The sequence below is a fragment of the Hemiscyllium ocellatum genome, chromosome 5, assembly GCF_020745735.1.
Source record: "Hemiscyllium ocellatum isolate sHemOce1 chromosome 5, sHemOce1.pat.X.cur, whole genome shotgun sequence".
Classification (NCBI taxonomy): Eukaryota; Metazoa; Chordata; class Chondrichthyes; order Orectolobiformes; family Hemiscylliidae; genus Hemiscyllium; species Hemiscyllium ocellatum.
Genome location: NC_083405.1, coordinates 93,792,916 through 93,814,454, shown reverse-complemented (window position 1 = coordinate 93,814,454; position 21,539 = coordinate 93,792,916). Strand labels below are relative to the sequence as shown.

At 40.8% G+C, this 21,539-nt stretch overlaps 1 protein-coding gene across 1 annotated transcript in view; it reads right to left on the bottom strand.

Moving 5' to 3' along the window:
* Positions 1 to 21,539, bottom strand: part of spag6 (sperm associated antigen 6) — a 188,355-nt gene that overhangs the window by 11,072 nt on the left and 155,744 nt on the right. The window contains exon 10 of the mRNA XM_060825574.1: positions 8,327 to 8,472. Within this exon, the coding sequence (XP_060681557.1) occupies positions 8,327 to 8,472 (146 nt within the window). The remainder of the gene's footprint in view (positions 1 to 8,326; positions 8,473 to 21,539) is intronic.

The following is a 21,539-nucleotide window of genomic DNA, read 5'->3' as shown; positions in this document are numbered from 1 at the left end:
CACATCACTTGTATGATCTTTTGATCTCTCTCCGTATAATTTCTGCGCCTGTGTGCTTCTCTTCACTTCATCTGATGAAGGAGCAGCGCTTTGAAAGTTTGTGATTGCAAATAAATATATTGGTCTATAACCTGGTTTCATGTGACTTCTAACCAAAACCAGAAGTTTTCCATCTTTTGAACTTTCCCAACTGGCTCCAACAAAGATTTATGTTCATTTTAGAATGAGGCTATGCCTCTCTCCAATTAAAAGTTAATTAAATTCTACTGTTTCAATAAGGAGTCAATCACTAAGATTTCTTAAGCAAAAAAAATGAACAAATATTATTACTTGCTAATCCAGAGAAAAATAAAAATCTGACATGAAACATACATATGCACAGGTACAAAGTTAAAAAAAGAGACAGTATCGATTACAAAAGGAAGATTAAAGCAATATATAGTTTCAAGTCTTTTGGAGTCCTTGAGGTTCAGTGTTTTGATCTAAGCATTGTTGGTTGTGTCTTAGATTATCAGCAGTAGCAATTATGTCAGGTATCTTTTCAAGTTCTTGGTGTTCTGATGTTTCTTTTGAATTCTTTTGTCACTGGGTGCTCTTTCTTCTTTAGAGTCAGAGAGAGAAAGAGCATTCTCTAGCCATTCAATTCTGGAATCTAAAATCCATCTCCTCTTTTTACGAGAAACAGTTTCTTGAAATTTAAGTTTGTTATGTATTTCCATGTCTGAATTAATTGTCTTGAGGTTTGATTATTGTCATTCTTGTTTTCATCTCCAATATGCAAACATTTTCATCAAGGTGTAAACTAAAAATGGAAGATAAGTGGTAGGGGCTGACTGACTTCTTTGACATCGGACAAAATGTTGTGTAATCCATACTGAAGTTTGACAACTTGTGACCAGGTGATCCCTTTGGCCATTTTAATTCAGTGTGCTTTTGGTTTATTTTTATGTCCATTTCAGTTCATGAAAGAACCCAGGTATCAAATTAGATGATGGCTCATATTCTACATCATATGACATCACATAAATAAATTATGTGTTTTAAGAGGCTCAGTGTCAATATGTTGGTAGGCATATAAACTATATATCCCAATGATTAGTGGGCCACATTAAATAACAAGTCCCTTCGGCTGATCACACGAGGTGGTGTGTCAACCGTGTTCAACCAGCCGAAGGCTTGCAAAATTTAGAAAGTAGTGCCCAAAATTAAATGTGATACTAATATCAAACAACATTTATAAAATAATCCTGAGTACACCAATTTAAGATTATCACTGTCTTGTGGTGTGATTCATTTGTGCATGATAGAAATTACATTTATTCACATACATGACCTGGTGCTCTCTATGCTAAAAGAGTATGCCTACAAATTGCATTTTAAAGGGCTGCAAAGATAATCAATGCCTGGCCTATCCCCACAACAATACCCTGAACAGAATGGACATGTCTGGTTTGAATTTAATCAGCCAACTGAAACACCTAATAGTTTCTGCTGCATAGAACATAGGACAATACAGCACAGAACAGGCCCTTCGGCCCACGATGTTGTGTTGAACATTTGTCCTAGCTTAAGCACCTATCCATGTACCTATCCAATTGCCGCTTAAAGGTCACCAATGATTCTGACTCTGCCACTTCCACAGGCAGCGCATTCTATGCCCCCACCACTCTCTGGGTAAAGAACCTATCCCTGACATCCCCCCTATACCTTCCACCCTTCACCTTAAATTTATGTCCCCTTGTAACACTCTGTTGTACCCGGAGAAAAAAGTCTCTGACTGTCTACTCTATCTATTCCCCTGATCATCTTATAAACCTCTATCAAGTCACCCCTCATCCTTCACAGTTCCAATGAGAAAAGGCCTAGCACTCTCAACCTATCCTTGTACGACCTATTCTCCATTCCAGGCAACATCTTGGTAAATCTCCTCTGCACCCTCTCCAAAGCTTCCACATCTTTCCTAAAATGAGGCGACCAGAACTGCACACAGTACTCCAAATGTGGCCTTACCAAATTCCTATACAACTGCAACATCACCTCACGACTCTTGAATTCAATCCCTCTGCTAATGAATGCTAATACACCATAGGCCTTCTTACAAGCACTATCCACCTGAGTGGCAACTTTCAAAGATCTATGAACATAGACCCCAAGATCCCTCTGCTCCTCCACCTTACTAAGAACCCTACTGTTAACCCTGTATTCCGCATTCTTACTTGTCCTTCCAAAATGGACAATCTCACACTTAACAGGGTTGAATTCCATCTGCCACTCCTCAGCCCAGCTCTGCATCATACCTAGATATGATGCAGAGCTGAGCTGCACTTGTGTATCAGTCATTGTCCAACCAATCAGTAACCTCTTCTCATGCAGTATAAATTGTTTTTTTCTTGTGTTTAAGTCCTTATGAGTGCCAGTTGAAAATCTTCAGTTTCATGTCTCTCTTTACCAATCCCTGACATCTTCACATCCTTTCTAAAGTGCTCAGTTAAAAATCACACAACACTAGGTTATAGTCCAACAGGTTTAATTGGAAGCACACTAGCTTTCGGAGCGACGCTCCTTCATCAGGTGATTGTGTGACAATCACTCAATGAAGGAGCGTCGCTCTGAAAGCTAGTGTGCTTCCAATTAAACCTGTTGGACTATAACTTGGTGTTGTGTGATTTTTGAGTGTGTACACCCCAGTCCAACACCGGCATCTCCAAATCATTTCTAAAGTGCAGTCACTAGAGGTAGAGGCAAAGCTCTAGTTGTGATCTAACCAGGACCTTAAACAGGTTGAGCATAACTTCCCTGCTTTTGTATCCATTCCCACATTCCTGTATGCTTTTCTAACAATTCTCTAACTACCTCCTACCATCTTCAAAGATCTGTATACATGAACCTCAATTCCTTCTGTCCCTGTTGACCCTTTAGGGCATCTAGGCCATACTGCCTCTCCCTATTACTTCTTCAAAAATGTATCACCTCACATTTCTCTGTTTTAAATTCTATCTGCCACACATTATCATCAAATTCCTGGAAACAGACCTGCGGCCCAGCATGTCCACACTAACCCTTTGAACAACATCCCACCCAGACCCATTCCCTTATTACTCTACACCTAAGCTACACATCCCTGAACACAATGGACGATTTAGCACAGGCAATTCACCTAACTTGCACACTTTTGGATTGTGGGAGGAAACACTCGCAGACATGGGGAGAATATGCAAAACTCCACACAGACAGTTGCCTGAGGCTGGAATCGAACCCAGGTCCCTGGCACTGTGAGTTAGCAGTACTAACCACTGAGCCACTGTGCCACCGCATCCATGGTAGTCTATCTGTATCCTGATGCTGTTAATTGATATCATCTTTACAGTCAGATGCACCTCCAAATTTGGATCCATTGGCTACTTTTTTAAAAAAATTACTTTGTATTACAATATCAATTCAATTATATATCAAAACAGGTAGTAGTTCTACCACCGAGCCTTGGGTGGACACCACTGTCTATCATCTTCCAGTAGCCACACATGCAGATGACAAGCAACATGAATTCTACTGGGACAACACTACTATTATAGGACAAGCCAAACACAGGACAGCCAGGGAATTCCTAGAGACATGGCACTCATCCACAGATTCAATCAATAAGCACATCGACCTGGACCCAATATACTGACCACTGCAATGGACAGCTGGAACTGACAACTGGAAGCGGCAGTTTCAAACCACTACAAATGCCGGAGGAAAGATCACAGAAGCGCTTCTCAGGAGGCTCCCAAGCACTAAGGATGTCACCTAGACAGGGGATGAAACGTCTGCAACACAAATTCCCAGCTCAGCGAACAGAACCACAACAACGAGCACCCGAGCTACAAATCATCTTCCAGTCTAAAAGCAATCAATACACTATGCCTTGGTCCTTTTCCTTCTGATGCCAAGTTTTTCCAATCCAAGTTGCTCAGACTTCTATTCATGAGCTACAATTTTGTTATCTAGCCTTTTATGTAGTCTTTTCTTAAAGACTTTCTTAAACTTCATATATAGAACAGACATTGAATTCCTTCATAACTGTCTCGGATCACTTCAATTATGTTAACTTCAAATTAACTTAACTTCAAAATATTTAATTAGATTAGTCAAGCATGATTTATCTTTTACACTTGCTCTCCTTAATTAATTCCAATCTCCTCAAATGCCACAAGATCATTTCCTAAAACCTGATTCAACATTGATGCTAAATGGATCACTAAGGCTGTAGTTATACCCTTATATGTATTGTTCTTCAATCCTCTGGCACCTTGCTTGTATCCAGGAAAGAATTGAAGATTATGGCAAGTCCTGCCTTTAGCAAACTGAATTTAAGCCATCCTGACCAGACAATCCATCCACTCTAATCCAGGCCTTCCAGTACTTCCTTCCCATTAGTTTTCACCCCATCAATATATCCACTGCTTCCAGTTCTGTCTCCATTTTGCCAATATCCTCTTCATTGGTAAACACTAATAATTCATTAATCTTCAAAAGCCTTGTTCTGGACCTCTTAGCATTTATTACTATATTTAACCATAATATGCTCTGCCTTCCTTCTTATTATATGTATATTATTTATAATCCACAGGAAGATTTGGATTCCCTTTTCTGTTAACTGCTGTTCTATTCTCATAATCTCTCTTGCCAGTTGTATTTTCCTCTTTACCTCCTCTCTTGACTTATTATATTTGATCTCATTCTCAGACTAACCTGAAGCACATTATACATGCTTTTTTCTTATTCATCATATTCAATATCTCCCTCATCATCCCAGGAGCCTTGGTTTGGGTTCCCTTTCATTTTCTCTTGTTGGAATGTGCTTAATCTATTTCTGAAACATCTTTTCCATAAATACATTGTTCCATGATAGTTTTTCCTGGATATCTTTGGTTCCTCCTTATACTAGTTAGAACTCCTCTTATCCCATTGAAGTCAACATTTTCCAATTCATGAGTTCTCTTTTACTTTGTTCCATTGATAAAATAAACGATATGATACATTTAATGGTCTTATCCAGGTGATACTCACAGACATTTGATGATGAGACTTGCAAACTAGACAGGCACAAATCAAACCTTCTCATTAAACCAAATTATTACTTCCTAAAGGCCACCACAAAGTCACTCTCTTTTATTTGCAGAGGCACTCCAACCTTCCAATCTTCTTAATCTAATTAACAATTGCATTCACTCCCTTTAATCTCCTGCAGTTACTACTCAACCTCTTCATCTCTTCTATCACCCTTTCACAATTGATATTAACATATATCTCTTCTAATTTCAGTTCACATACCATTCCCTTTCCCCTTTCAGTTCATGGTGGCACCTTCCACTAGCTTCCTAAAGTTTGCAGTGATGTTCTTCTTCAATTCAGTTTTTTTTAATACACATAATCTTGTGGAAAATTGTGGCAAAGTAGGATTTATTCTCTAATCCCTGCCATCAAGGCATTATGGGTCAACCGTGCTGTGTGTGATGAGAGTCACATGTGAGTCAGTCTTACAGAAATAATTGGTTCTTCCCTGACCAATTAGAGTCATAGAGATGTACAGCACAGAGGAGACCCTTTGGGCCATCGCATCCATGCCAACCAGATATCCTACATAATCTAGTCCCATTTGCCAGCATTTGGCCCATTTCCCTCTAAATTCTTCCTATTCATATACCCATCCAGATGCCATCAAAATATTGCTTTGGCAGCTCATTTCAAACACAGACCATCTTCTGCATGAAGAAGTTGTCCCTTCGGTCCCTTTTAAATCTTTCCCCTCTCACCTGAAACTTATGCCCTCTAGTTTTGAACTCCACTACCATGGGAAAAATACCTTGTCTATTTACTATATGCATACCCCTCATGATTTTATAAACCCCTACAAGGTCACTCCCTCAGCCTCCACCACTTCAGGGAGAATAGCCCCAATCTATTCATCCTCTCCCTGTAGCTCAAACCTTCCAACCCTGACATCATCCTTGTAGATCTTTTCTGAACCCTTTCAAGTTTCACAACATCCTTCCTATACCTGGAAGACCAGAATTGCACGCAGTATTCTGAAAGTGGCCGACCAATGTCTGATACAGCTGCAACATGACCTCCCAACTCCTATACTCAATGCACTGACCAATAAATGCATGCATACCAAATACATTCTTCATTCTCCTGTCTACCTGCAACCCCACTTTCAAAGAACTATGAACCTGCACTCCAAGGTTTCTTTGTTCAGTAACACACCCCAGGACTTTACCATTAAGTGTGTAAGTCCTGCCCCAATTTACCTTTCCAAAATGTAGCACCTCGCATTTATCTAAATTAAACTCCATCTGCCACTCCTCAGCCCATTGGTCCATCTGATCAAGATCCCATTGTACTCTGAGGAACCCTTCTTCGCTATCCACTACATCTCCAACTTTGATGTCATCTGCAAACTTACTAATCATACCTCCTACTTTCACATCCAAACAATTTATATAAGTGATGAAAAGCAGTGGACCCAGCACCAATCCTTGTGGCACAGGCCTCCAGTCTGCAAAGCTACACTCCACGACCACCTTCTGTCTTCTACCTTCGAGCCAGTTCTGTATCTAAATGGATATTTCATGTGATCTAACCTTGGTAACCAGTCTACCATGAGGAACCTTGTCAAACCTTGCCTTACTGAAGTCCATATAGGTCACGTCCACCACTCATCAATTCACTTTGTTACTTCTTCACAAAACTCAATCAAGTTAATAAGACAGTTTCCCATGCTCAAAACCATGCTGACTATCCCTAATCAGTCCTTGGCTTTCCAAACACATATAAGTCCTTTCCCTCTGGATTCCTTCCAACAACTTGCCCACCACTGATGCCAGGCTCACTGGTCTATAGTTCCCTGGCTTTTCCTTACCACCTTTCTTAAACAGTGGCACCACATTAGCCAACCTACAGACTTCTGGGACCCCATCTGTTGCTACCGAAGATTCAGTTGGTTTTTAGCCCTACAGCAGTGTGCAGTCTATGAGCCCCAGAATACCGTGGGCAGTGAACGCTAGAACAGCGCGTGGGCTGCGAGCCCTGGAACAGCACGCGGGCTGCGAGCCCATGAATGTCACATGGGCTGCGAGCCCAGGAGTGTCATGTGGGCTGCGAGCCCTGGAACGTTACGTGGGCTGCGAGCCTATGAATGTCACATGGGCTGCGAGCCCAGGAACGTAACGTGGGCTGCGAGCCCATGAATGTCACGTGGGCTGCGAGCCGAGGAACGTTATATGGGCTGCGAGCCCCAGGCCAACATGTGGGCTGCGAGACCTGGGATGGCACGTGGGCTGCAGGCCCATGAATGTCACATGGGCTGCGAGCCCAGGAACGTTACATGGGCTGTGAGCCCCAGGCCAACATGTGGGCTGAGAGCCCCGGAACAGCACGTGGGCTATGAGGCCCTGAACAGCGAAGCAGCAAGCCCTGGTACAGTGCCTGGGTTACAAGCCCCAGAGCATTATGAGTAAGCAGCCCTGGAACATCATGCAGGCAGTGAGTTCTGGGTGGAGACCAGCACAGGGCAGGCAATCCTGGCATTTACCTTGGAGTAGCTGAGCTGCAGTAGAGAGCAGATTGGAGCTTAGAGCGGAGCGGAGATGGCTGTTGGATTGGAGTCTGGCGCAGTTGGTCAGACCACATTCATAGGCCCTGCATTGAGCTGCTAAATTGAAATGTCTATTTAAATTTTCCTACCATGTAATGTCAACTCTTTAATATTGTCCTTTTTTTAATTTATTTTTCAACTCTGTAAGTAATGCAATTACTTTTGTTCCTCTGCTGTATCCATGTCTTGTACCTAGGTACTTGTACCTAAGATGTCACCATAAGAAGACAGAAAAGCTTTTCACTGTACCCCTATGTTGGAGTGTACGTGACAACAAAAGGACATTGTATATTGTACTGTATAAAAATCCAGCAGTTTTTGTGGTAATGTTGCTGGTGCCACAAGTTTTGAGATTTATTAAATTCAGTTTCATAATTTATCATAAGTTTTACTCACAGTCCATACCCATCCCAACAATATTCATTTCCCTTTTGTCAGATTATGCTGCTGATGATGCGGTGACCGCACACTCAAAGTGAGCTTGTGTAGTTAGTTTCAAAAGGAGCCAACAAGACTTCTAATTATCAGCAAAACAAATACTGACATAAGAGATAAGTTAAAAGGCCTTAATGATCAGATTTTAAGTTGACTACAATATCCTCGTTTTTAAAAACACAACTAAGGAGGCATCAATGAAGCAAATTTGACAAGAAGAACTTTAAGGGAGAATAATATTCATTTTACCTGACAATTTCTTCTGGGTAACAGTTGTTAATGCCATTAATATATTCCTGCATAACTGAACCTGGTTCTGCTTTAATCTCTTGAATCTTCTTCAGTCCACCACTTGTAACAAAAAGACGGCGGGCTTTGGCATCATGTGGTAGTACCTAGTAGAGAGAATGCAAATATTAAACACCACGTATTTACATGATTTAAATAGAAGAAAGATTGTACTTTCACCTTAAAGGGAACTGAGCTAACTATGGTAATATGCGATGCAGCTCTGCTCACTTATATTTAGATTTTTCTAAACAGGCCAATATCCTGTGTTCTTTCATGTAGCAAGTATTTAACAAATAGGATTGGAACACAAAACATAGAAATAATGTTATACCATTTAACCCCTTGAGCCTGTTCAGGCATTCAATAAGAATATTGCTGATCTATAACCTAACTCTATACATATGTCTTTACCCATACAAACGTCGCTTAATATCTTCTGTTAGCAAAAATCTATCAATTGTAGATTTCAAATTTGCAATTGCTTTAACATCAAGTGCCTTTTGTGAAAAAGAGCTACAAATGTCTCCCACCCAATGCAGCATGTCGGAAGATTTTGTTTTCAGGATTAAAGAGAAAACGCATAAACGTTGTATAATAATTTGAAAAAATATACTATTTTAAATATTAATATATTAACAATGTTGCAGCTGGTGTGCATTTTCTTGAAATGTTGCACTTTCTTCCTGCGATGTCTCTGCAATTTGTTAACCCCATCCACCATAATTTGTTAACACTCAGTCACTACTATTGACGCCTTAGGAAGGATATATTGGTCATGGAGGCAGAGCAACATAGATTTATTAAAATAAAACCTGGATTCCAAATTTACAAAGAGAGAATACATAAAACAGGATTGTTTTTCCTGAAATTTAGAAGATTAAGGGCTAATTTGCTCAGGGTTTTCAAGGAGAACAGATAGGGCAGCATACAGAAATCATTTCCTTTGGTTGAGGTGTTTGCAACAAGTTTGAAAACCCTGAGCAAATTAGCCCTTAATCTTCTAAATTTCAGGAAAAACAATCCTGTTTTATGTATTCTCTCTTTGTAAATTTGGAATCCAGGTTTTATTTTAATAAATCTATGTTGCTCTGCCTCCATGACCAATATATCCTTCCTAAGGCGTCAATAGTAGTGACTGAGTGTTAACAAATTATGGTGGATGGGGTTAACAAATTGCAGAGACATCGCAGGAAGAAAGTGCAACATTTCAAGAAAATGCACACCAGCTGCAACATTGTTAATATATTAATATTTTAAAATAGTATATTTTTTCAAATTATTATACAACATCTATGCGTTTTCTCTTTAATCCTGAAAACAAAATCTTCTGACTTGCTGCATTGGCATGCAGCATTGCTGTACGGTTTTGTTTCATTAAGCTAGTTAAACCCTGGGTTCATTCTCTCCTTCTGGTTTCCATTACAAGTTATCCTGAATACAGCTTTGCATCTTCTTATCATCTAATTTAGAATTTCTTTCTTGTGTTTAGTAACACCTGAAGTCCTACTGGATGTAGATAAGGCTTTGCACACTTATTTGGAATACGGCCACGGCACATTGAAAAGGAATGTTATCTCATGTGCAGCCAAAGGGAGAAAAGGACATCCTTGTATTCCAGAAACTCATGTAACACATTGTTGCATTTATCAATTTAATAGAGATTTGTCAGTAATTGCTTGTGCATTGACATAAATGAAAAGGTGCTAGATCCTTTTTTTAATTGCTTTAATGGAGTATGAATACATTTAATGAATACAATTGTATTAATAGTACATGGACATAGATTTACAAAGTGGGATGAAAGATGTATGTGTTCTTGTAATGCACACTGGAAATAGTACAGGCACACCTAGCTCCATAGTAATTAACTCAGTCATTTTGTGAGCATGGATTCATCCAAACTCTTCAGATGACATCATAAATATCTGGTGATTTTTTTTGTTCTCTGGCTGTGTGAGCTTGGCAGAGTAACTTTGAACTTCTTTCTTTGGCAAAAAGTCACAGCTATGCATAGGAGCCAAGACTCGGAATTCAACAGTTTTCAGATTTCTAGCTGTATCTCATTTTATACCTGACAACGCTATTTTTTTCTCCCTAAAAAGGATATTATATCCTATGTACTACCCTAACTTTTTCCAGTTGTGACTGTGGGATATTAATGAAAATTATGGATATCGTTTAATATCCATATTGATATAACCTGAGCAGATAGGTACTACTCCTTGGTAGGTACTTGACTGAAAATATATGCTGGCTATTTAATAATGTTTCCTGCTCATGCTTCAGCCAACTTGGATATAATGAAAATAAAATGACTGAGTGAAATGATTTTTCTTGCGGGGCAATGAAGACAATGAAATTTAGTCATGCTTTCATTCTACTGGTCGCACTCATCTACTTGTATGCAAGACCATACAAAAGATATTGTGAAACTTGAAAATGTTCAGAAAAGATTTATAAGGATGTTGCTGGGATTGGAGGGTTTGAGCTATAGGGAGAGGCCAAATAGATTGGGGCTTTTTTCCCTGGAGCATCAGAGTCTGAGGGGTGACTTCATAGAGGTTTATAAAATCATGACGGGCATGGATAGGGTAAATTGCCAAGGTCATTTTCCTAAGGGAGTTCAAAACTAGAGGGCATAGTTTTAAGGTGAGAGGAAAAAGATTCAAAAGGGACCTGAAAGGAATTGTTTTCATGCAGAGGGTGGTGTGTATAAGGAAGTGAGTTGCCAGAGGTGGCAGTGGAGGCGGTTACAACTACAACATTTAAAAGAATCTGGATGGTACATGAATAGGGCTTAGAGGGTTATGGGTCAAAAGCTGTCAAAAGTAAGTGGGACTAGATCAATTTAGGATCTCGTTGGCATGGACAAGTTGGACTGAAGGGTTTGTTTCCATGCTGTATAACCCTATGACTCTAAGACACCTTTTACAAAACATGGTATAATGTCTGCACAATAAAAATCTGTAGAGCGTTTTATCACTTTTTAATTTCCCAGCCTCATTGTGATTTACATTGCACAGGAAGGCTGGATAAACTAAATTGATTCTGAGTTTTATCTGAATGAATTTATCCTTCCTATACTTGTTGATATGCATATTTTAATCTTTTGCACTTTACCAATGAAAACCTTCAAGATGATATTTTTAATAACTGATCAGCTTGAGATGATCCTTTTTAATTTCTAAACACTGCTGCAGTTATCAGTATGCTCACGTGCAAAATATAGTTAACAATAATGCAATGTATTCAATTGAAATGAATTTGCATCTCTTCAAGTTTCAAAGGAAGCCAAAGTAAAGCTAATGCTGCCTGCCAAACACAACTGAGGTGCAAAGATGTTATACATTTAAAAAGGCTCAAGTTGTGAATTTTTTTTTATCCTCCAGATTCCACTATCCATGTCAACTAAAATACAAGATAAATAACTAGCCATCTTGATAATACTGGCCACAGATCTTTCGATAAATTAAATTTGAAACATTAACTTCTAAATTGCATGTTTACCACATGAACAAAGATAAAAAGATGTGATTGTTAAATGAAGTGTGTAAATGACAATGTATGTGTGTGGGCCTAAGATGGATCACTGAAAGTGCTTCCTTGATTTGGGATTTGTGTGGATAATATCCACATCATAGCAAGTGTCAGTTAAAGACAAGCTAGTTAAACCACCTCTCCTTAATGTTCGGTGGCATGACCATTGTTGAACCTCCAACCAACATTACCCTGTGGATAGCAATGATCAGAAACTTAACTGGAACAGCCACATAAATACTGGAGCTACAAAAGCAAGTCAGAGGTTTGGTATTCTCACTTCTTCACTTTCCAAGTCTCTTTATCAAGTTTAAGCAGTAAATCAGTAATGTGATGGAATATTACACATTTGCCTGGATTATTGAAGTTCCAACAAAGCTCATGAAGTTTCACATCTTCCAGATAAGATAGCCTTTTGACTGTGGAGACAATGAGGTCTGCAGATGCTGGAGATTGGAATCGAGGGTATTTTGCTGGAAAAGCATAGCAGGTCAGGCAGTATCCAAGGACCAAGAGAATTGACGTTTCGGGCCGGAGCCCTCCATCAGGAATGAAGGGCTGATGAAGGGCTTCAGCCGAAAAAGCAAGTCTCCTGCTCCTCGGATGCTGCCTGACCTGCTGTGCTTTTCCAGCAACACACTTGCGAGCCTTTTAATTATGATTGCACCTAGCAGCATAAATGTTTACTTCCTCCACCATCAACGAACCTTGGCTGCAATGAATAACATCTACTGGATGCACTGCAGCAACTCACCAGAATTCCTGCAACAGGACCACCAAACTGCGACTTCTATTACTTGGAGGCAGCAGGCGCATGGGAATTTAAAGTTCACCCCAAGTTACACATATGCTTCTTGGAAATAGATCATTGTTCCTTCACTACCTGTGGATTAAATCCTTGAAATTTCCTCCTAACTTTGGTGCAATTAATCCACAGATTGCAGCAGTTCAAGAAGGTGACACAATGCAACCTTCTCAAGGGCAATTAAACATGGCAAATAAATAGTCCTGCTAGCATCCACTGTCCCCTCCAATGAATGAATAAATAAAGTGCTTTAAAATGCTGTGAATAATAAATGGACAGTAAGAAAGATGGGTGGAGGAGGAAATCGTTAGAAGGGTTAGGAACTGGGGTTGGCCATTCATCTCATTGAGCCTAATCTGCCATTCAATAACATCATGGCTGATATGTGTCCTAACTCCAAATGTTTGCTCTGGGCCTATATCCCTTGATATCCTTGCTTAATAAAAATTTGTCGATCTCAGATTTAAGTTTAACTATTGAAGTAGCATTGACTGCAATTTGAGGAAATACGTGCCAAACCTCCCCTTCTCTTTGCATCTGGAAGTGCTTTCTAACATTTCTGCTGAATGGCATGATCCTAATTCTTAGGCTATGGATCCTAGTTCTAGAATCATCAACTTGTCAAAATAATTTATCTTTATCAACCCTATATTTCCATGTTTATACATGAAGATTTTGATTAGATCATCCCTTAATCTTCTAAATTCTAGAGAATAAAGGCCTAATTTAGAGTTATAGAGTCACACAGCATGGAAATGGATCCGCGGACTAACTCATCCATGCCAACCAGGTATCCCAAACCTAATTGGTTCCATTTACTACACTTGGTCCATATGTCTCTAAACTTTTCCTATTCATGTACATGTCCAAATGATTTTTAAATGTAGCAACTGTACCAGTCTCTACCACTTCCTCTGGCAGCTCTTTCTATTAATGCACCACCCTCTTTCTGAAAAAGTTGCCCCTCACGTCCCTTGTACACCTGTGCTGGACTCTCTCCAGAACCAAGACATCTTTCTGGAGCTGTGGTGGACCAGGCCAGACCCCCTCAAAATATTTTAAGAAGGTAGCCCAGATCCTAACCTTTTCTTATTTTAAAGGTAGATGTGATATGGATGTTCCAGGTGCGATGCAGCTGGTTAAACCACTTGGCTTTAAGGAAAACAGAATTTATTTATATACTACAGTTGAAACACAAACAAAAGAGAGCGGAATTTAGAATCACTTAACTGTTAGACAAATTAACCGACCCAATACAACAACTTAACTAAGGAACTGTTCCAATCCAGTAACATCCCATAAACATATCCCTTGACAAAGAGGTAAATTGAAACACAGATTCTTACAGGCAGGAGGGAATACCATCCAAAGACATTCCAGAGAGAAAGTAAGTCAGGAATCATTTGCTGAAACTTGCAACCTTCCTGGGCTCCAACATTTTGTGACTGCCACTGTTAAACCAAACTAGAAAAAAACCTGAACTGGGAGAATTGCTCACTCCTCTGCCATTGTTAAACTGGGTTCTTCCTCGACCACTCAGCGTCTCTGCCTTTATGACCTCTCTTTAAAAAAACCCAAGGACAAAATAACCTTGTTAAAGTGACAGCATCGTCACAATATCTATTCACAGTACCCTAAGTGGGGTCTAACTGTATAACTGTAGCCTTTTACCTTTGAAAGCCAGTGTTCTATCAGTATCTTTGTCAATTTTCTATACCTCTTCATTTCAAAAAAGGTTATGCGCCCGAATCGCCAAATCTCATTGGACACCCATTACAATTAACTTTGTGCTTCCTAAGAGATAGCCTGATCTATCCTTATCAGTCCAACCTCACACTTACTAATATTAAAATCCATCTGCCACAACTTTGCCCATGCACCTAATCTATCAATATCCTATTGTCGACACTGGCTACAATTTTGTCTCATAAGCAAAATTTGGACATTTGACTTTTTATTCCATTAACAAATATTGTGAATAATTGAGGCCCCAACACAGATCCCTATGGGATACCACTGCCAATTTGAGTATTTACGCATAATTCTAACTTTCCATTTCCTGCCACTCAACCAATTTCCTACCCCTTTTAGTAATCTGCAATCAATTCTGTGGGCTTCCACATTAGCTAACAGTTTCCTGTGTAGGACTTTATCAAACGTCTTTTGGATGTCCATATAAACAACATCCATTGACTGCCATTTCCTTACATTTATTGTAGATGCTTTCCCTTTATAGAATGATAACATTTCTTCTTAATGTCATCCATGATCCTTTCAAGTTTCCTTCCATAATCCTTTTTAGCTGCTCTTATAAGCTGCTTTATGGCCCTTTGTTGGTCTTTGCATTTGTCCCATTCTGTGGGATCTGTACTATTCTTTTCAGTTTTGTAAGCCCTTTCTCTTAATTTTATGCTGTCCCTTACCTCTTTAGATATTGATGGCTATTTTATTTTGTGAGGTGGTGTGTTTCCTTCTCATGGGTACAAACTGGTTCTGAATAGCATTAAATGTCTCTTTGAACACTCTTCACTGTTCCCTGGTTGTTTCACCTATTTCCAGTTTACCGTTGACAGTCTCTTTCTCAACCCATTAAAGCCTGACTTACTTAAGTCCAAAATTTTAGAATCTGATCCTTGCTTATGTCTTATAAATACTTGATTAAACTCAATCACCTTATGATCACTACTTGACAAATGCTCACGAATAACTAAATCACTAAATCATGGTGGCACAGTGGCTCAGTGGTTAGCATTGCTGCCTCAGAGTATCAGGGTCCCAGGTTCGATTACGTCCTTGTGCAAATGTCTGGGTGGAGTTTGTACATTCCCCTCATGACTGCATGGATTTCCTCCAGGGGCTCCAATTTTTTCCCACAGTCCAAATATGTACAAGTAAGGTGGATTGGCCATGCTAAATTTCTCATTGTGTCCAGGGATGTGCAAGCTAGGTGGATTTGCCATTGGAAATGAAGTCATTAGGGTGAGATGAGTTTGGGTGGGATGCTCATTGGTGGGTCAATGGGGTCAATGGGCTAAATGGCCTGATTCCACAGTGTAGGGATGCTGTGGTTCTATCATCAGACACATTGCTCATTACTAGATTGAATATTGCTTGTTCCCTTGTCACATCTAAGACATATTGACATAGGAAACTATCCTGGATACACTCAAGAAATTCACAACCCTCCTCACAGGTGCTTGTCTGCCTCTCCCAGTCTATGTTAACATTAAAATCCCCATTAATTCCACACAATCAAAAGCATAGAACATAGAACAATACAGCGCAGAACAGGCCCTTCGGCCCTCAATGTTGTGCTGACCTGTGAACTATTCTCAGCTTGTCCCCTTACACTATCCTCTCATCATCCATGTGCTTACCCAAGGATTGTTTAAATCTCCCTAATGTGGCTGAGTTAACTACATTAGCAGGTAGGGCATTCCACACCCTTATCACTCTCTGCGTAAAGAATCTGTCTCTGACATCTGTCTTAAATCTATCACCCCTCAATCTGTAGTTATGCCCCCTCGTGCAAGCTGACGTCATCATCCTAGGAGAAAGACTTTCACTGTCTATCCTATCTAATCCTCTGATCATCGTGTATGTCTCTATCAAGTCCCCTCCTAGCCTTCTTCATTCCAATGAGAACAGACCTAAGTCTCTCAGCCTTTCTTCATAAGACCTTCCCTCCAGACCAGGCAACATTCTGGTAAATATCCTCTGCACCTTTTTCAATGTTTCCACATCCTTCCCACAATATGGCGACCAGAACTGTACATAATATTCCAAGTGTGGCTGCACCAGCATTTTGTATAGTTGCAGCATGATATTGCAGCTCCGGAATTCTATCCTTCTACGAATGAAACCTAACACACTGTATGCCTTCTTAACAGCATCATCAACCTGGATGGCAACTTTCAGGAATCTATGTACATGGACTCCAAGATCCCTCTGCACATCCACACTACTAAGAATCTTTCCACTGATCCAGTGCTCTGTTTCCTGTTATTCTTCCCAAAGTGCATCATCTCACATTTAGCTGCATTGAATTCCATTTGCCACCTCCCACCCAATTCTGCAGTTTATCCAAGTCCCCCTACAACCTGTAACATTCTTCCAAACTGCCCACTACTCCACTGACTTTAATGTTATCTGCAAATTGACTAATCCATCCACTAATGCTTGCGTCTAAGTCATTTATAAAGATGAAAAACAGCAGTGGCCCCAAAACAGATCCTTGTGGCATACCACTAGTAGCTGGACTCCAGGCTGAATATTTTCCATCAACCACAACTCGCTGCCTTCTTTCAGAAAGCCAGTTTCTAATCCAAACTGCTAAATCACCCTCAATACCAAGTCTCTGCATTTTCTCCAACATGTGGAACCTTATCAAAGGCTTTACTGAAGTCCATGTATACCACATCAACTCCCTACTCTCATCTACATGCTTGGACACCTTTTCAAAAAACTCAATGATGTTTGTGAGACATGACCTGCCCTTGACGAAACCATGTTGACTATCTGAAATCAAATCGTTGCTTGCTAGATGATTATAAATCTTATCATTTACAGTCCTTTCCAAAACCAACCCTACAACAGAAGTAAGGCTCACTGATCTATAACTACCTGGATCATCTCTACTGTCGTTCTTGAACAAGGGCACAATATTTGCAATCCTCCAGTCCTCTGGTACTAAGCCTGTCGACAATGACCACTCAAATATCAAAACCAAAGGCTCTGCCATCTCCTCCCTAGCTTCCCAGAGAATCCTCGGATAAATCCCGTCCGGGACAGGGGACTTGTCTACTTTCACTCCTTCTAGAATTGATAACACCTATTCGTAACTAACTAAAGCATGATTGAAAGAATAGCTTTAAGGAGATTTTGAAGGCAGTGATGGATGTTCCTTGCTGATGCTGCTGAGGAAGGCTGTTCTGAGGTGAAGGACTGAAGGACTACTTGCCAATGGTACAGCAAAGGGTTGATCCTGAGCAACCAATGCAGGAACAAAAGGCTGAAGGCAAATGTGGAGTTGGAGAACATGAGTTAGAATCCTAAACAATTCTCTAAAACACAGAAAGCCAGTGGAGCTTAGTAAGGACATAAGTGATAGGGATGTGGATATTTTGGAAAAACTGGTAATTCCTTAATGGTACAAATAAAGAAGTTAGTAAGGTGCATATCATAATAGTCTAGTTGCTGTTATTAAAGAAACCTAAAGAGGAGACTATAGTTGGTCATGCTAAGGTCATTAGATGCAGATCAAAACTCCGGGTGCAAGGAGATATACAGCTTAGGTGGAGCTTTGTTGGAGCACTGTGGCAAGCCTATGACAGAAATGTTGCTATGTGAAAACAGTGGTGTACTGCTCGGGCAGGCAACTGGGATTTCAGGGTCATATTAACAGTTAGAATAGAGGTGCTCAGCAGAACGGTCATCCAGTCTGTGTTTTGTCTACCCAGTGGAGACCACATTGTGAACAATGAAAAGGTAGGCTAAATTGATTTAAGTGCAGGTAAACCACTATTTCACCTGAAGGTGTGACTGGAGCCTTAAGTAGTGAGGAGGGAGGGGGCAGTATTGCACATTTTGCAATTGCATGGGAAGGTGCTGCAGGGCTGTGGGGAGGTGTTGAAGGTTGAGGAATAGATCAGGGGTGTCCTGGGGAGAATGAGTCTTATGGACTGCTGACTGGGGAAGGAAAGGGAATATCTGTCCTATTGTGGCATCCCAATGGAGTGGCGAAAATGGTGGTTTATGATCCTTTGGGTGGAGCAGCTGATGGGGTTGTCGTGGAAGGGAAAGAAAGAGCTAAGAGCAGCAGTGTGGTCAGATAACAGCTGAAGCCCTGTCTACTACAGTTGAGGAGAAAGATGGACATATCTGAAGCAGAGGAGAGTGGTGGTGGATACAGATTTTTTAACTGGCATTCTCCCTACACAAGCTCCAACCTCGCCATTCTCCAACTCCGTCCAGCCCACTTCTACCTTCTTCCACAAACAGGACTGCCTGGGTAGACCCATCGTTTCAATATGTTCCTGGCCCATTGAAGTTATTCCTTCCTAATTGACATGATCTGTTCTCCTCTTGTCCAGTCTCTTCCCACTTTCCAATTTGTGGGCACCAGCCCCCTCCTCTTCACCATGGTTTTGTAATCCTTCCACATGTCCATATCCCATCAGGATGGTCTTAGTGCTCTCTGCTTCTTCCTTGAAAGAAGGTCTGAACCGTTACCAGCCACCACCACCAAGCTCAACACAGTCAAGATCACCCTCACTTTGAACAACTTTTCCTTTAACTCCTCTCACTTTCTTCAGGTCAAGGATGTGGCTATAAGTATCCATATAGGTCCCACTTATGCCCAGTATATATGTGAAATATTCCTTGTTCCTGTCCACAACTCTTTCTCCAGTGCATTCATTGGTGCTGCTTCTTCCATGAAAATGACTCTGAGCTTCCAGAACCCAGTCATTTCAATACACCACTGTGCTCCAGTGCCAACATTTCTATCTCGGTCCTGTCACACCACTTCAGTGAAGCGCGACATGAAGTAACACTTAACCTTCTGCAGAGGTACCTTACAGCCTAAAGTACTCAACACGGAGTTTAACAATTTCAGAGCATGACTATTTCCCTCCAAGTTTGTTAGTTAACCTTACACCCCTAAGTCATGCTCTGTATCTGTTGATTCTAGCACGGCCAACCCATTCTCAATCATTTCCACTTCCTATAATTACCTATTCAGCACTAACTTCTTTCCTTGCTTACTATTAGCAATCCCTCTGTCAGTTCCTTTTTATGTTCTCTCTCTGAGCATCATCTCCATCTACTGAAATCAGTCCTTTCCCAACCCCTCCCCTACCAACACTACCATCTTCATCAACATAAATACCACCTTTACACTAAAGCATCACTGGACTCGAAACATTAATTTGATTTTTCTCTCTCCAGATATTGCTAGACCTGCTGAGTTTCTCCAGAACTTGCTATTTTTTCTGCCATCTTACCTTTGGCTTGGGTCTCTCATCAACCTTGGGCCTTTAGAGATGCAGTGGCACCACCAGTATCATGTACGCTGGCAGTGACATGTAGCTACTAGCCTCAGATTAGCTGGCAGGTCTCAGTGGGCAGAACCTCTGTTGCCAGGTGTTTTGTAATCAGGGACATCAATTGTGAGGATGACCCAACAGTGATTACTTAAGTGTCTAAAGCCAATTTGATTTCATCAAACCCCCACCTTCCAGCTGATAAGGGTTATCCATCTGTCCTATGACCAGCAAATGAAATCCCTATCAGAGACACAAAAATGAAGACAGACAGTCAATCAACGTGCTCCTCAGGTTTGGCATCCTGGGATTAGCAGAGATTGATTGTACAAGACAATTTATTCTGGAGAGGAAGAGTCAGATTTGCTCCTGTTCTTCAGTAACTTGAGCACTGTGGACCATCAACCGCAGCAGAATTGTACTTCAACACAATCTGGAAACTCGTGACCTGGTATATCCCTCACTTGACCATTACCATTAAGCCAGGGAATAACCTGGTTCAATGGACGGTGTAGAAGGGCATGCCAAGAGCAGCACCAGGTATACCTAAATAAAATGTCGATCTGGTGAAGCTAGCAAACAGAACTACTTGAACGCCAAACAGCATAAGCAGCAAGTGACAGACAGAGCTAAGCAAGCCTGCAAACAACAAATCAAGTTGAAGTTCTGCAGTCCTGCCACATCCAATTGTGAATGATGGTACTCAGTTAAACAACTCATTGCAGGAGGAGGCTCCACAAATATCCCCACCCTCAATGATGTAAGAGCCCTACACATCAATACAAAAGATAAGACCGAAGTACTTGCAGCACTCTTCAGCCATAAATGTCGAGTGGATAATCCATCTCAGCCTCCACTAGTGGTCCCCAGCATTACAAATGTCAATTTGACTCACTCCACATGGAGGCACTGGATATTGCAAAGGCTACCGGCCTTGACAATATTCCAGCAATAGTACTTAAGACTTGTGCTCCAGAACTTGCTGTTCTCCTTATTAAGCTCTTCCATTACAGTGACAATACTGGCATCTACCTGACAGTGGAAAATTGCCCAGCTTTGTTGTAGTGACTGGTAACAGGGCCAGGTGGATCTCATTGTCTATGAGAATCCTGATTGTGGTTGTTAACCTGGATCAATCAGGGAACCCTGGCTGTAACAGGCGATTCAAAGAGTCTCTTCATTTTAGGACTGGCTCTGAGTTGGCTGGTCAGGGGCTATGTACTGTGTACACGTAAACAAAGGGTGACATGGTGACAAGATACCTGCCTCCTTGGAATTATTTCATATGTTCTGTACACAAAGCAGAATAAATCAAACCTGGCCAATTACAATCCCACCAGTAAACTCTTGATTATCACTAAAGCAATGGGAAGTGTTATCCACAATGCTATCAAGCAGCACTTACTTAGCAACAACCTGTTCACTGACACTGAATTTGGATTCTACCAGAGCCACTCAGCTCCTAACATCATGATAGCCTTGGTTCAAACATGGACAAAAAAGCTGAATTCCAGAGATAAGATGAGAGTCACAGCCCTTGACATCTAGGCTGTATTTGAGTATGGCATCAAGGAGCACCAGCAAAACTGGAAGCAATGGGTATTAGGGGAAAACTCTCTGCCAATTGGAATCATAACTGGCACATTGGAAGATGGTTGAAAGTGGTCATTTTAGCTCCAGGACATCTCTGCAGGAGTTCCTCAGGGAATTGTCCTCGGCCCAACCATCTTCAGCTGCTTTGTTATTGGCCTTCCCAATAAGGTCAGAAGCGGTGATGTTCACTGAT